The 16604-nt window shown below is 40.7% G+C and overlaps 1 protein-coding gene across 8 annotated transcripts in view; it reads right to left on the reverse strand.

Annotated features, from left to right (window-relative positions):
• Positions 1–16604, reverse strand: part of CHD8 (chromodomain helicase DNA binding protein 8) — a 56961-nt gene that overhangs the window by 26902 nt on the left and 13455 nt on the right. For 5 of the 8 annotated variants that reach the window (XM_082619401.1, XM_082619402.1, XM_082619398.1 and 2 more), the window contains exons 2-9: positions 11229–12286; positions 9966–10337; positions 8858–9243; positions 7429–7543; positions 1700–1882; positions 1550–1618; positions 1134–1189; positions 502–619 (exon numbers count right to left, since the gene is read on the reverse strand). In XM_082619401.1, the coding sequence (XP_082475527.1) occupies positions 502–619; positions 1134–1189; positions 1550–1618; positions 1700–1882; positions 7429–7543; positions 8858–9243; positions 9966–10337; positions 11229–12071 (2142 nt within the window). In that variant the 5' untranslated portion in view covers positions 12072–12286. The remainder of the gene's footprint in view (positions 1–501; positions 620–1133; positions 1190–1549; positions 1619–1699; positions 1883–7428; positions 7544–8857; positions 9244–9965; positions 10338–11228; positions 12287–16604) is intronic. The other 3 variants (XM_082619405.1, XM_082619404.1, XM_082619403.1) reach the window with 1 other exon arrangement.

Here is a 16604-nt window from a genome sequence, read left to right on the forward strand (position 1 = left end):
CGAGAGTTAAAATACAGCTCAAGAGACCCTTACAGATGTTCCAGTACTTAACTAGTACTAACACTGGGTATGGGGTATTAAAGCTCCTTTATCACTATTTCTAGTTATACTGGATTAGAAATTTGAGAAAATAAATGTTTTCTATTAATGATATGGTTGCTTATGTCTACAGATACCATCAACTGCTGAAGACTGACATTAGAGGGAGAAGAATGCCACAAGTAGACCAGAGGTCAGTTTACCATCTGTTTTGAAAATACTTCATGAATATCAAAAAACTCAATTTCAAAGTACCCTATAACTTATAAAAATACCATATTTAGACCTGGTAAAACAAAGGCTGGGGCAATTAAGTAAGAAAAGTCCAACGATCAAAATGAACACTTTATACCCATATGTACAAAGCAACTATGAGTCTTCTGAAGAATCAGTCAAGGTTGATAACCCCAGTAATTTATGCTTCTATGAAATAAATGATAGGCAATACCTATTCCTAATTACCTCATGGAAGAAGTGTCTCATCTGAGCCATTTTGGTTTTGAAGCGCTTTAGTTTTTGATGGATCCTCTTATCCTTCTCTAGTTGGGAGATGGTAGCCCACTCACAGTGTAGATAGGAGCTAAAGGGGATGGAAACAGCCAGTCACAGTGTGAGAAAGGGGAACTGGTCAGCTAGTGTCTGAGATGTGGGGATTAGCCAGAAGCAGACATAAGAGTATGTGCTTCAGTGGGGAGACAGTCTCTTAGGTCAGTGCTTCTTAAACTTGATTTTGCACACAAACCACCTGGTCTAGGGTAGGCTTAAAAGTTCACACTTCTAACAGGCACCCAAATGATGCTAACTCTGCTGGTCCACGGATCACACTCTAAGTAGCAAGGTCTTAATCTTAGACTAACGTGAAGAGGATTTTACAAGGGATTTTATCAGGAACCATCCTCACCCCACCTTTCTGCAACTAAATATAAAGAGTCAATTCCCGAGCTTCTCTCTGAATAGACATTTTCCTCACCAAAAACAGGCGAGGAGACTATTAAAAAAAGGGACACATTCCCACCCAGGATAGACTATACAGGAGAACTTTTTACAACCCTGAGGAATTTGGGGTGAAAAGCTTTTTTGCACAGATCACATACTAGTTCTTGTACTTGACAAAGAATTCTTCTGCTTCAGTATATTGTCCAGAAGGAAGCTGAGAAGAAAGAAATTACAGTTACTAACAACTTATTTGTCAAAGAGAACCTTTAATTTTAACACACATGGTAGAGCTTCATACCAATGCTCCCAGAATATATTACTGACTAAGGGATTAAAGAACTAAATCTGGTATTTCAACGCTGGAGGCTTGACAGCTGGAGAAAATAAGCCCTTTTCCAGTTTAAACAAATAAGCGAAAGAAGTGGCAATAAGACAGTTCCTACTTTCCACCTAACTTTTCTCCACCATCTCTTGTAACTACACTGTAGCAATATAGCCTGACATCCAAAGGTGCTCATTACATACAGCCTGTAACTGCAGCATTATGGGCTGACATTAAAAATAGAGGCCTCACCTCCTTCTTCACAATACGCATAGAAAGCACTTTGTCTACAATGGCTGCATCTTCTTCACTGGGATTCTCCTGTAGCAAAAGATGCAGTCAGTCAACAGAGATTGTGAGCAGCAAGACAAAGGTCTCAAATTACTTAAGTTCTCAGCTTACCACAAAGAACTGCATGGAAGGCAAAGTCTCGCCATCTGGTTCCTGCACTGGCTCAGGCAGGATAGGCTCAGTTTTGATTGGACCAGTTACATCTACTTCTTCTTCTTCTTCATCATCTGTGATCTTTATATCCAGATCCTCTGTATATTTTTTCCGTTTAACTTGGCGGTTTGAGCGTCTCTTCTATAGAGGCAAAAATGGTTAAAATAACTGCTTAGGTCTCTCAAGGAGAAAACCTTTAAAACTATTCGCCTATAGTCATATACTTAGATTTGACTCCAAAATCCCTATGAAAAATTAAACCAAAAGATGATAAAGGGCTTATTTATCAAATTATGTGATGTCAAATCATGTAACTTATCCTATGTACTGAATATATATTAACTTGCTGAATTGTTTTATCAAAGTATCAGATTCCAGCTGAAAGTAAGCTATTGGCAAGAGGCTCTAAAAAATTGAAACAGGACTCTCAACCTGTAGAGTGCAATGAACTTCACAGGAGGAGCAACCCTGGAGTGCAAAGGTGCAAGAACATTTTGTTTCTAATTGTTTCTTTGTTTTAGTTCTAAAGTTTTTTTGTTTGTTTTAATAAATAGGATCATACTGTATGTATTGTTCTGCTGCTTACTTTTCTGTTAGCATTTTTCTTGGAGATGTTTTCCATATCAATACATTTCAAATCTGCCTTATTCTTTCAAATGGTTGAGTAAAAGATTTTTTAATTAAATAATTTAAGTAATACTTGCAGCTCATGATAAAAAAATTAGGAAGGACGGAGAGACAAAATTATTATTTTTCAATCATGATTATAACCCCTAGAAAACCCAAAATCAAATGAGTCATTAGAAGCAGAACTACTGAAATTGAGAAAACCTGCTTGGCATAAAATTAATTTTTAAAAATCAATAGCATTCTTATAGAGACTAAGGCAGAAAATACAATAAAAGAAAATATCCTTTTTATGAGAAAATATTAATTATCTTAAGCATTAAATTTAGTAAGAAATATATAAAATCCATGTGAAGAAAACTTTAAAGCACTATAGGAGGACATTAAAAGAGAGCTGAATAAATAGTGAAATATATATACCCTCCCTAATCACATAAATTTGAAAAACAAAATTAACAAAACTTTTTAACTAGATAAGCTGATTCTAAAATTCAAATGGAGTACTAAACATCTAAGAATAACCAGGAAAAATATGGAAAAGTATACTTGGCCTTACCAAATATTAAGGACAATATAAAGCTATACTAATTAACACAACTTGGTACCTCTCCAAGAAGAGATAAACATGTCAAGGAAATAATGTCCAGATATAGACTAAAATACTCATGTGGATTTAGAACATGATAAAAACAGAAACTTCTAATCAGTGAGGAAAACGTGGATTATTCTATAAAATGGGATTGAAAACAGATGACTAGCCATCTAGTGGATGTAAGAAACAAATCTACAAAAAGACTGCAAGATTTAAAAGTTTTAAAAAAAGATAAAATTTCTAAAAGATGTGGAAGAATTTTTTTTTTATAATCCTGGAGTAGAGAAGGTGTTTCTAATAAATTGATCAATTTGACCTTGTAAAAAGTTTAAGATATCTGCGTAATATTAATATAATCCATCATAAACAAAGTTGAGACAAATAATAAACTAGAGAAAAAATGCCATATGATACATTTCCCAAGCATAAAGAGGTCTTTTGAGTCACTAAGAAAAAGATCAATACAATAGAAATATGGGCAAATAACATAAATAGTTCATAGAAAAAAACAGAATGGCTTTTAGTGTAAAATGATGCTCACACTCAGAATAAAACTGTTACAACTGAAAACTAAACTGAGATCCCCATTTTTTTTTCTTGCACCTAACCGAGTGACAAAAATCAGAAAGTTGGATCAAATATTTGAAACAGGAACGCACACATTGTTGGTGAGAGTACACACTGGCATGAAGAAAATTTCTATAGAAGAAAATTTGACAATACCCTTTGATCCAACAATTCCACTTCAAAGATATTATCCTACAGATAAATTTGCACATATATACAAATCTCTGTAGCATTACTTGTGGTAGTAGAAGACCAGAGAAAACCTAAATGCTTATCAACAGGGGATTGGTCAAACAAATGACGCTATAGTCAAAATATGGAATATTTGGAACTCTCACTGGAACTCTCACTGCTGGTGGAAGTGTAAAATGACACAATCACTTCGGAAGCTGGCAGATTCTTATAAAGTTAAATGGTTAAATGTTTAACTACACCACAGTCTACCAACTCCTGGGAATTTAGCTATGAGAAGTGAAAACCTATGTCCACAAAGTATGTGTACTGAGACTGTTTATTGCAGGCTTACTCATAACAGCTCCAAACTGGGAACAAACCAAATGTCTAACAGAATGAATAAACACTGTACTATATTCATAAATAAAAACGTTTCTCAAGAAAAAAAAAAAAAAGAATGAACTGCAGATACATCAACAACATGAATAAATCTGAACAACATTATGCCGAAAAAAGTGAGACCCAAGAGTACATACTATGTGATTCCATTTACATGAAGTTCAAAAACAGGCTAAGTTTAATCTATGGTAATAAAAATGGGCACAATGGTTGCCTATGTGGAGGTGTGGGGGAGAGGATGGTGAACTGACTGAAAAGAGGGTACAAGGGAGCTTTCTGGGATGATGGAACACGGGACGTCATTAAATAATCTCTCGGGGCTTCCCTGGTGGCGCAGTGGTTGAGAGTCCGCCTGCCGATGCAGGGGACATGGGCTCGTGCCCCGGTCCGGGAAGATCCCACATGCCGCGGAGCGGCTGGGCCCGTGAGCCATGGCCGCTGGGCCTGCGTGTCTGGAGCCTGTGCTCCGCAACGGGAGAGGCCACAACAGTGAGGGGCCCGTGTACCACAAAATAATAATAATAATAATAATAATCTCTCTACTTTGGTGTATATTTCAAATTTTTCCTAATAGAAAACAAGAGTGTGAGGAAGAATGGCTAGATCTATCTTTTTGATAAAGAACTACTTTCAAGATATATTGTTGGAGAAAAAAAGCAACAGTACAGAAGAGTAGGTATGGAATACTTACAGTAAGTGGTAGTGGAATTAGAGTGCTCATGAAAGTAAAGAATATTTCTGGAAGGATACACAAAAGTAGTAACAGAGGTTACCTCTGGAGAAAAGACCTGGGGGACTGTGAGGTCTCCATTGCCAACACTGGCATTACCAATGTTATGGGCTTAATTGTATCCCCTCAAATTCTTATGTTGAAATCCTAACCCCTGGTACTTCAGAATGTGACTGTATCTGAAGACAGGGCCTTTAAAGAGGTGATTAAGGGGGTTTCCCTGGTGGCGCAGTGGTTGAGAGTCCGCCTGCCGATGCAGGGGACACGGGTTCGTGCCCCGGTCTGGGAAGATCCCACATGCCGCAGAGCAGCTAGGCCCGTGAGCCATGGCCACTGAGCCTGCGCGTCCGGAGCCTGTGCTCCGCAACGGGAGAGGCCACAACAGTGAGAGGCCCGCGTACCGCAAAAAAATTAAAAAAAAAAAGAGGTGATTAAGTTAGGGTGGGCACTAATTCAACTGGATTTGTGTCCTTAAAAGAGGAGGGAATTTGGACACACGCAAAGACACCAGGGATATATGCACTGAGGAAAGACCATGTGTGGACACAGTGAGAAGGTAGCCCTCTGCAAGCCAAGGAGAGAGGTCTCAGAGGTAACCAGACCTGCTGACCTCTTGATCTTGGACTTCTAGCCTTTAGAACTGTGAGAAAATAAATTTCTGTTGTTTAAGCTACCCAATCTGTGGTATTTTGTACTGGCAACCCTAGCATATTAATACACCACTTTTGAAATTTTTTTAATCTTTGTATTTCTTGTATCACAAAGATTTGCCTTCAGTTTGTGTTTTGTTTATTTAACAAACACCTTATTTAATCCTTTGTTTATTTAACAAACACATATATAACTCTTACTATGCTCTCTTACCTAAACATTGTTCTATGTGCTTTATAAATGTTTACATTTAAGCCTCCTAAAAACCCTACTTGGTAGATATTACTACCTGCATTTTAGGGATGAGGAAATTGAGACACCAAGAGGTTAAATAAACTTGCCTGAAGTGACAATGTTAGTGAACAGTAGCGTTAAGAAGAGAACCCAAGAAATCTTGCTCCGGTCTGTGGTCTTAACCGCTATGCTGTTTAGAGAATTTTGTTGTTGCTGCACATGCATAATTTTTATACAGTTAAATGTATCGATCTTTCCCTTTATGACTTCTGAATTTTAATACTCTCCTTAGAAAGATCTACCTGATTTTACAATTATTTAAAAAAAAACTTATCCATGTTTTATAAAGGTTCATGATTTCAATTTTTGCATTTAGACCTTTGATTAAACTAGAAATTGTTTTTGTTACAGAGTAATGCAAGAAATCCAATTTTATTTATTTCTTCCTAAATGTGTAGCCAGTTGTCCTAACTTAATTTATTAACTAATCTTTCTTTCCATTGATTTTATTTTTTTATTATTATTATTTTATTTTTTTTTTGGCTGCGCCACACGGCTTGCAGGATCTTAGTTCCCAGACCAGGGAGTGAACCCGGGCCAAGTGAGGAGTGCAGAGTCCTAACCATTGGACCACCAGGGAATTCTCTCCACTGATTTTAAATGGCCTTTTAACTCATATACTAACTTCTCATAACAACTATTTGAATCCTCTTCTAGACTCTATTATCTTTTACTAATCTCTTATTTCTTCTCTAATTTTAAACTCTTAGCAATTATTATTTCATAATATACTCTAATGTCTGTTAAATCTAGCTTTTGCCTCATTCTCCTTTTCAAAAATGTCCTGGCTATTCTCACATGTAAACATACCCCAGAAGAACCGAAGTCTCAGTTTATCAAGGTATTGAATGCATATTAAGGAAGAGGGGATATAAAAAAATAAATAAATAAAATAAAATTCAAATCAAAAGAAAAAAAGGAAGAGGGGAGACATTTATAAAGTACTGATAGCTAGTGAGGCACCTGAGATTTGTTTAGTCCAAACCTCCGTTTTTCAGATGAAGAATTTACACATAGCTAAGTAACCTGGCCAGGCCCATCAGAGCTACTTAGAGGTACCACGGGTCTCCTGAATCATTAACAGCACATTCTTTCCATGGTTGGAAACTAGAGCCAAAGATGGTACCATAAGGCAACAGAGATAGAGGACTAAAGTTCTTCTGGTCCAGCTTCTTTTATTCTCTTCCCAATGCTTCTCATCTACAAAAGGTAGCAAAAACATTGTACCTTAAACACCCCAGTTCTCAGCACCAAAACCCTGAAGTTTTGGCAAGAATGGAAAACCCTGAAGTTTTGGAAGAAGTAAGGCAAAAGGGGGATAGCTGGACAGTTCTAAGAGAAACCAAAGTATTGCCATGCCCAAAACAACAATCTTGCAGCATAATTTCATATTTGCTTAGTCTTTGAAATACTGGAATTTGAGAAAATGAGTATTGCTTTTTTATAGTAATATGCTTTTTGCCTAAAAAAAATTTAAATTTAGAAGACATGACCATGACCAGATCTTGCCTCTTCTACTTTTTAGGACTACCTCTGGTTTAGAAAAACTGGTGAAATGTGCATAGGCTTATCGTCTCTCAGTATCTATTCTTGGTCTGTCTGTCAGAAGTAAAACATGATTTTTTTCAGTAAGTTCTTCAGGGCTCCTTTTACCTGAATGCTGCTTTCTTCATCTTCCCGGGGTGATTGTGCAGGCATGACTTCCACATCTGAATTATCAGATGAGGTATTACGCTTTCTCTTCTTACCCACCACAGGAGTGATGGTGCTAAAAAGGAAAAACCAAATTCAGTTACAGTGAAGGCAAGGAAAATTTAGGAGTAAGAAAATATAATTAATCTAAACCATCACATACAAAGTCTCCAGGCGTAAGTGTCTAGATCTTCAGTCTGTGGGACACACAGCTATTGAGTAGCATGTTTGAAAAAAGAAGATATTAGGGTTTCTAAAATACCAGCTGACCTTTACACCAGATCTGACAAATCTCTGTTACCACTGTATTCACAAATACCTGAAGAAAGGTAGAGTAACACAGCAGAATGAATTCTTTTTTTTTTTTAATGAATTTATTCATTTTATTTATTTATTTTTGTCTGTGTTGGGTCTTTGCTGCTGTGCGCAGGCTTTGTCTAGTTGTGGAGAGCAGGGGCCACTCTCCCTTGCATGGGCTTCTCATTGCCGTGGCCTCTCCTGCTGCGGAGCACAGGCTCCAGGCGTGCAGGCTTCAGTAGTTGTGGCACGCAGATTCACCAGTTGTGGCACACGGGCTTAGTTGCTCCGCGGCACGTGGGATCCTCCCGGACCAGGGCCCAAACCCGTGTCTCCTACATTGGCAGGCGGACTCTCAACCACTGCGCCACCAGGGAAGCCCCCCAGAATGAATTCTTGACTAAGAATTACAAGGCCTTGTTTTAGTTCCAGTTCTGTCACTAGCTGGGCATTAGTTTCGTAAGTAGCAAACACTGATGATAACATCTGGCCTGACAGCTGTTGAGGATCAAGTAAAATAACAGATATGAAACTTGCTTTTTAAAGCTGAAAAATCCTGTACAGATAGGAAGCATTATTATAATTACACCACAAAGCCTGAAGAATCTCAGGGAGTGGAAGCTAGAGAGAAAGGAGTGAAGCTACAAGACACGGAAGGAATTCTTGTCAATTGTGACAAGAATTGTGTGGCAAGCCATGGTTCTGTCAAGACTGCTTAAGGCTGACAGTGGCTGCTGAAATCTTCCCCAGTTCACAGAGGAAATGTAAGAACAGGGCAGCTATGTCTACAGCAGCTCTCTTTTACTGGTGTGGGTGGTAGGAGGCTAGTGAGAAGTCTTCCACACTATGGTGATACAAAATCGGGAAGAATATAGAAAGACACAGGCACAGCTTTTAAATGTAACCCCTAACACAAGACTGGCTATCTTTCCCGTGCCTTGGTGTTCACTTGGGACAGAGAAAAGAAAGGCCTTATTATCTTCTATGATAGAGAGATCACCTTGAGCTTTGTAGCTGCTGAATACAACACGAATTTTAAAATGTATGCACTATCCTCAAATGTCCCATCAAAAGAGCAAACGGTGGTACTTACTTTAGCTTACTCTTGCCCTTGGTTTTGGAGGTACCAGATGTTTTGCTCTTCTTTGGCTTTTCTTCCTTAAGCCTCTCCCCACTGCTCTTCTTCCTGCGTTTCTTTTCACCTTCCTCCTCAGGCCGAACGCTAGGCAACTCATCCTCATTCAGGACTCGAGGTATGTTCTGTTCGCCCCGGGCACGGGCCCTAGCAATGGCCTCCGCTACAATCCGGTTTGCTTTCTCTTGCTTCTTCTGGTGCTCCAGCCTACGGTTTTCCTCAATTCCCGTCTTGCCCCCCGTATGAGGAGCAGAGCTTGCTGGGGAGGACAGAGCGGCCACTTCACTGGCACTTAGAACTTTAACTACGGAGAGCCCAGAAGAAGCCCCTTGGGAAGAGCCGGCCTACAGAAATAAAGACACGAAAATTTCAACATGCTTATAGCTAAATAACCTGAATAAAACAACTCTGATGCAGGTAGGCTAGAAACGTCAGTTCTCTAATTCCTCAAGAAGCAGACTCAGACCAAGTCTTACTGAACCTAGAGACACATTCCAAAAAAAAAAAACAAAAAGTTTTTTTTGGTGGGATGCGCATGAGAAAAGGCAAGAATTGTGCCAAATTAACCTTCAATATCCTTAAGCCATGCTCCTAATGTCAATACTCAGATCCATAATTCCAGAAAATTTTCAAACAATACAACCAACACTGGTCTCTAGGCTAAAGGTAAAAAAATTCAAATTCTACTCTTGGCCTACCTTCATCTCCCTGGGGGTGAGAGGAAGGACAATCATTTGACCTCTTTAAGGCTATTTCTTTATGTTTCAAATGAGAGGATATTTCCAGTCACTTTCATTTCACAAGAACATTAAGAAAAGATTGTAAATGAAACGGTTCAAAGACAAATACCAGACAAATCATCTCTGATCCCAAACCCAATAATAACCCTCAAATCTTTTCATGATGTAATTACAACAAGGTTTCCACGGGTGAAGGAAATAAAAGTCTGCATGTCACTTCAGAGGTATGAACCTAGACTGGCCCCACGTTCAACAGTGAGTGACTGCCGAGGGGAACAGCCAGGGACTAAGGGATGTGCTTCCCTTGTTTACTATGGAAGTCTCACCTGGGGCTGCAGCACCACCTTGAGCGGTACTGAAAGTCTCTGTCCCGGGCCCTGCCCTGGTCCCATTATCTGAGCCTGCTGCACGGAGGAAAGAGCCACTGGCTGGGCTGAGGATGGCTGCTGGGGCTGTGGCTGCGACGACGGAGGCTGCGGTACAATCTGGATCTTCTGCTGTGGCGGCTGCACCTGCAGCTGGATAGTCACTACTTTGGCCGGCTGCCCCTGGGCATTCTTGGCTTGCGTCAGGGCTGCCAGCTGGTTGCCCTGTAACACTATCTTGCCTGGCAGACTCCCCAGCACGACATGCCGGTGTCCTTGGGGACCTCCAGACTGTGGCTGCTGGAGGACCAGCGTGATGCGTTTCGATTCACCCTAGAGTGAAGAAAGGAAATTGCGAGAGGTAGAACATTAAAGAACGGCAGACCCCTTAATATTTACACCAGTTTTCCTCATCCTAGAGTTATAACAGCTGAGGGTCAGAAAACACAGTATAATTCCTTCTGTTCATCCTCTTCTCTTTCCTGATAAGACCTTTTCTATATAACCTCTGCCCAGCGGGTATCAAGCCTGTTCTTGAAAAACTGTTGGGAGGCTCACTCTATTTCTATGGCAGTCATTCCATTTTCTGGAAATCTATTAGAACAAAAGTCTATACTGAACTGAAATCCACCTCCTTATAGCTTCTCTCCACCAATGCTACTTATCTTAATACTGTCTTCCCCTCCCCCCAAACTCTTCTGGCCCTTGATTCAGAGACTAGAGCCTCTATTTTCTTATACTAGAAACTAGCCTTTTCACTGGGCAAAGTCAGAGGAGGACAATCTTAGTAATAAGAACAGGGGAGAGATACACATAGCTTCCGTAAGTGTTGCAAATATAAATAAATGTAGTTTTCCAAAAATGATTCTTGTTCCCATTGCATCCTATATTATTCATATAACTTTGTATCATACATTATTATGAGTTCTTGTTTAAGGTCTGTATTTCCTGGCAGACTGTGAGCTCTGTAAGGACAGAGACTGTGTCTATCTTGCTCAGCACCAGCTAGGCACAGTGTAAATATGTAGTAAGAGCTCAAAAAAATACATTAACACTAACTGCTTCCACCTAGTAAGTAATAAATACATTGCTGTCAATACTGATAAAAAGTACAGATGGAATTTAAACAGGATTTCCTAGAGACAGCTCTCCTGTGCTTGCTCTCACACAGTTGCTGGGCCCTCTACTAAACCAAAATTCACCTCCCCCTTTCACTCAAGTCACCTGGGTAGGTGTAGAGGTCAGTGTAACTGCAGGCTTCAGTGGGGGCCCTGTGGCCCCAGGGTTTCCAGCAGGAGCTGAACCCTTAACTGGCTGTAGGACCAGCTGCTTTACTGGTCGGCTGGGCTGGACAATGCGCTGAACAGTAGCCTGGTTCCCAGGGACCTTGGCAGCCAACACTGTATTACCAGAGACAATGGAAACACCAGGTCGAAGGGGAGTGCCGGTTAGCACTTTGGTAAAAGTGACTTTTCCACCATTGGCTGTGCCAGCCACGAGGGGCTGAGCTGTGCTGGTGATACCTTGGGCCTGAATTTGTGCCACATGGGCACCAGTGACTGAGGAGCTGGGTGGGGCCTTAAGGATAACAATCTTAGGGGCTGACTGAGGTGGCTGCCCTCCAGCACTACTGGAGGGGACAGCTGTGGCAGAGACACCCATGAAAGGATTCCCTTGGCTCAGGATCTCCTGGCTCTTGGAGACCTGCAAAAGTCCTGACGTTGGCGTCGGTGTCTGTAAGACAGGTGGGGCTGGCTGCTCTTGGCTGACGGGCTGAGTGGTATAATCATGCAAGGTTAAAGATTCTGGAGCTGGAGCTGTCGATTCTTTGGGAAGTTCTGTGGGGGCTGTTTCCTCTGGTGGGGGGACCAAGTCACTTGCTGATGAATTCCCCACATCACCACCTCCACCATCCTGGTTCATCTGATCCAAGGAGTCCAGAGAGCTTGGCAGTCCAAGGGCTTCCTCAATAGGGTCTTGTGTAACCTGATTGAAGCTGTCATCAGTAAGAGAGTCCAGGCCAAATAAATTTGGGTCGTCAAACAGATCCATGATGGGGTCTGCCATCTTGGGAAAGCAGTGGGGGTTACTTCCCCAAGGTTTAGGGAGGGAAGGGGAGGGGGGGTAATGGCTCTCCCCTCCCCTCCCCTATTAAGAAAAAAATGTACACAATGGAAGAGGACTACTCTTCAGGTAAAGAGGCAAGAAACAAGTGCATGTCAGATTGTCCTGACCTTCATGGAGCAAGATGGCTAGGTCTTCAGAGGAAGATGGTGGAACTCCTGTTGTAGGAAGACAAATGACAAATAAGCAAAGTAGGTGACCTCAGGGAAAATTTCTAGCCTTAATATCAAATAGCATCAAAATAATAAGAGAAGAGGGAAATGTGAGGTAATCTGAGGACAGAGACACAGCGGAAAGAACATCCACATTTCTGCCTTAAAACTAAAACTAAAAAAGAAAAAAAGAAACAATCCAACGCCCTTTTGGGGCTCTTACACACTTTGAAGCTTCTGTCTGTCAAGATCATTCAGCTATCTCTGTCCATTTCTTTTTACAATTATCATTCTTAGCTAGAGATCAGGAAATTTAACATTCATTCACCTTCTATTTCAGGTTCGTAAGTTGACAGAACTTAACAATATACCAGCAATACTTCAGTGAATATAGCTAAAGACTTCTGGATATACTGTATTTTGTAAGTTTCCCTTGTATTTTAGATACTTTTACTTACTACTGGCAAAAATAACCACCTTTAACCAAGCTTACAGTATAATCTTACCCAGGAAGTTTCACAAACTTTATTCTACTTAACCTATCAATGAATCTATACATAGTGTTTCTGTTATGACGTCCCCTCCCCACTTTCTCATATTTAAGATCAAAAACTTCCTTTGCAAGAGATTCAAAGAATTCTACAATTTCATTCTAGTTTATATTCCCAACTTTCAGTCTCATCACTTCCTATGCTCTCATCACTTCCTATATATACCCTATATTCCAGTCCAACTAGACAATACAGTTCCCTTAATGACGCTCCTATCTGCATGACTTTGCCTATTATGCTGTAGTTTCTTCCTGGAACATCCCCACCACGCTCCTCCCAAACTTCTCTTCCAGCTAAAATCTCTGACACCCTCAAAGGTCTTCTCCTCCACAAGGTGAGCCCTGAACCTCCATAAGGTGAGCAATTTTTGATGACTTGGTCCATTCACCTTCTTTAAATATCCACAGTGTTGTCTGCACCTTATTTAAAGCACTTACATTTAACATTTTATTAAAATGCTAAGTTTCTTGTCCATTTCCTCTGAAGGCCCAAAAGGTTCCTTCGTGCAAATTATAAAAAACTGCCTACTCAAGATACTTGTTTGCCATCTGCTGGAAAACTGTCATACTAAACATATTATCTATGATGATAGTGAACACGTGCAATGCACACCTTGCACAACCCTGCATGGTGGCCCAGCTCCTCTTTCCCCGAGAAAGAAGAGTTCCTGAATGGTGGGGACCACGTCTTATTCATCTGTGGATCCCTAAAGAACCAGAAGAATATCACATACACAATAGCTACTCAAAAAAAATTTAATGAATTAAAGTATTTGCTTGCAGCGTCTGGAATGAACCATTCAGTCCTTAGAGAAACTGTTATTCCCTGATTCCAAGATGAGACAGTAGAATACTTCCTATCTTGAAAAACTGTCCCACAAATAACTGAAATTATGTTTACTAAATCCACATCTGGGGCTTTAAGTTCATAAAATGCTGGGAAAAGGAAAAACTAAGACAAGAAATTATAAGTACATCACCACCTAACTAAACTATATGAAAATGTAGTATCTGCTCTTTGTATATGATATCAGTATTTGTCAATCCAGAAAAGCCTTGCTTGATAACACCATTTCTCCTAACTTTTAGAAGATATCAGAGAAGAAATTTGTCAGTGACACAGTACAGACTTGACTGAAGAAGGCTCTTCCACACAAGCCCCAAACTTTTTTTCCCCTTTCCTTAACCCATTCCAGTTATCCTTGAAAAACAATATAATGTGGGTAAGTAGCCCAGAAAATCAGACATAGATAACAGAACAGACTCATCAGTAGTTGGCACATCGGTCAAAATTACAAAGCATACATGGCATCTCCACCAATGTTAAACAAGATCTTCCTAGCTTCAGTAACTGTATACCCTTCACATCTCAACCAGGGTCCGTATCACTTCCCACTCCTGGTTAAACTATTCCACTAGCTCATTCCAGCCTCTCCTATCTAATACCTGCCCCAAAGTAACTCAAAATGGTGATGAGAAGAGTTACGGATAGGACTTCCCTGGTGGCACAGTGGTTCAGAATCCGCCTGCCAATGCAGGGGACACGGGTGTGAGCCCTGGTCCGGGAAGATTCCACATGCTGCGGAGCAACTAAGCCCATGTGCCACAACTACTGAGCCTGTGCTCTAGAGCCCACGAGCCACAACTACTGAGCCCGCGTGCCACAACTATTGAAGCCCACGCACCTAGAGCCCGTGCTCTGCAACAGGAGAAGCCACCACAATGAGAAGCCTGCGCACCGCAATGAAGAGTAGCCCCCGCTCGCCGCAACTAGAGAAGAGCCTGCATGCAGCAACAAAGACCCAATGCAGCCATAAAAAATTAATTAATTGATTGATTATTTTTAAGTTATGGATATTTCTTAATTTAATGAAAATCTACTGAATAATTTTATAGATTTTCTCAACACTACCATCAGCTTTTTTCTAGTTATGCCCTACTTTGTCACCTATAATTTTTCACTTCCTATTCACTGTCAGAGAAGTTACACTAAATATCTAACAGTTAAGTGTCACAAAAAAACTACAGTGAGGGCTTCCCTGGTGGCGCAGTGGTTGAGAGTCCGCCTGCCGATGCAGGGGACACAGGTTCGTGCCCCGGTCTGGGAGGATCCCACATGCCGCGGAGCGGCTGGGTCCGTGAGCCATGGCCGCTGGGCCTGCGCGTCCGGAGCCTGTGCTCCGCAACGGGAGAGGCTACAACAGTGAGAGGCCCGCGTACAGAAAAAAAAAAAAAAAAAAAAAAACTACAGTGAAAGTTTGCACTAACTAAAAGTTTATGCTGATAATAGTTTATAACTTGCCTTTTCTTCCATGGGGTATTTTGTCCTTTCCAGGACTCCTTGCTATTTATTCACCCAAATGCTCTCCCTTCCCTCCACAACAGCCCAACGTCAGAGAGAGAGAGAGATCTCATTTTTTAATGGGAGAAACAAGGCTAATAGCTTCTGAAATATTTCCTTACTTCCATATGACTCAAGTATAAGTTTTTAAAGGTCAATGCACTTACCATTTATCTCCCTTCCCAATTTTTGGGCCAAATTTCTGCTTCTCCTGGGTCAGTCGGGGCCCAATAATTTAAAAACCTCACCACTGACTTAATGCCACAGCATCAAGTCTCACCACTTTTCAGTCCCATCCCATCAACTCACCTCTACTGACCTAATTCATCTTGTACCATTTTTTTAATTCTAGTCTCCAACTTCTTTTTTAACTCCCATCTTTAAGTTGCCCTTGACTCTCAAAAGAATAAACCTTCTCCAAACATATCTCCAACTTTCTTCACCCCTCCTTCTATTCCTACTTATGGGTTATCCTGGCTATACCCATGTCTGGCCTACTCTACCAAGTTCATCTACCCCATGGTAGATAAGCTTGGTTGAATTCTCTTTCCATGGTTCAAACCCTGGTAATAAAAATAAATAGATGTTGGACTTCCCTGGTGACACAATGGTTAAGAATCTCCCTGCCAATGTAGGGGACACAGGTTCGAGCCCTGGTCTGGGAAGATACCACATGCCACGGAACAACTGAGCCGGTGCGCCACAACTACTGAGTCTGCACTCTAGAGCCCGTGAGCCACAACTACTGAAGCCCGCGTGCCTAGAGCTTGTGCACCAGAACAAGAGAAGCCACCACAATGTGAAGTAGTCCCTGCTCACTGCAACTAGAGAAAGCCTGTGTGCAGCAATGAAGACCCAATGCAGCCAAATATAAATAAATTTTAAAAATAAATAAATAGATGTTAAGCACTCAAATATACGAAACCCTTAATATATCCCTAAGTAAAGCAACTGCCTAGATAAAGAAATCATAGCAAACTTTAATCATATTGAGAATGAAAAGCCAGTCTTCACCTACCACTGCCCCAAAGAGGAACATATGTATATGCTCAAAAGGAAAGACAGAGCTTGATGGTTGCACTTAATCACTTTCCATAATTCCAAACTAATGAGTAGACTAACGACAGAAAATCTTGGCGGGAGGGAGGGAGAGGGGGAGAAGTAGAACTAACTAGGAAGTTAAGGTTAAAATCCGAGGCCACCCATCTAAAACTTCCAAATAACAAGCCAGAGAAATTCTTTATATAAAGCCCTTCATCTCATCGTCTTCTTTGAGGAGAAACTACTCCCTTCCCTTGAAATAAATATAAACTGATTTTTTTTTGCAGCTTTATCATCTTTAATGTAGTTCTTCTGGGTTTTCTTAGAAACCCAGAGTCCCAACTCTCCTGGTCTTATTTTAACGTGTCTCCCTACCCTTGCCCATTTCAATA

Source organism: Mesoplodon mirus (genome assembly GCF_964341445.2).
Source record: "Mesoplodon mirus genome assembly, chromosome: 4".
In the NCBI taxonomy this organism is placed as follows: Eukaryota; Metazoa; Chordata; class Mammalia; order Artiodactyla; family Ziphiidae; genus Mesoplodon; species Mesoplodon mirus.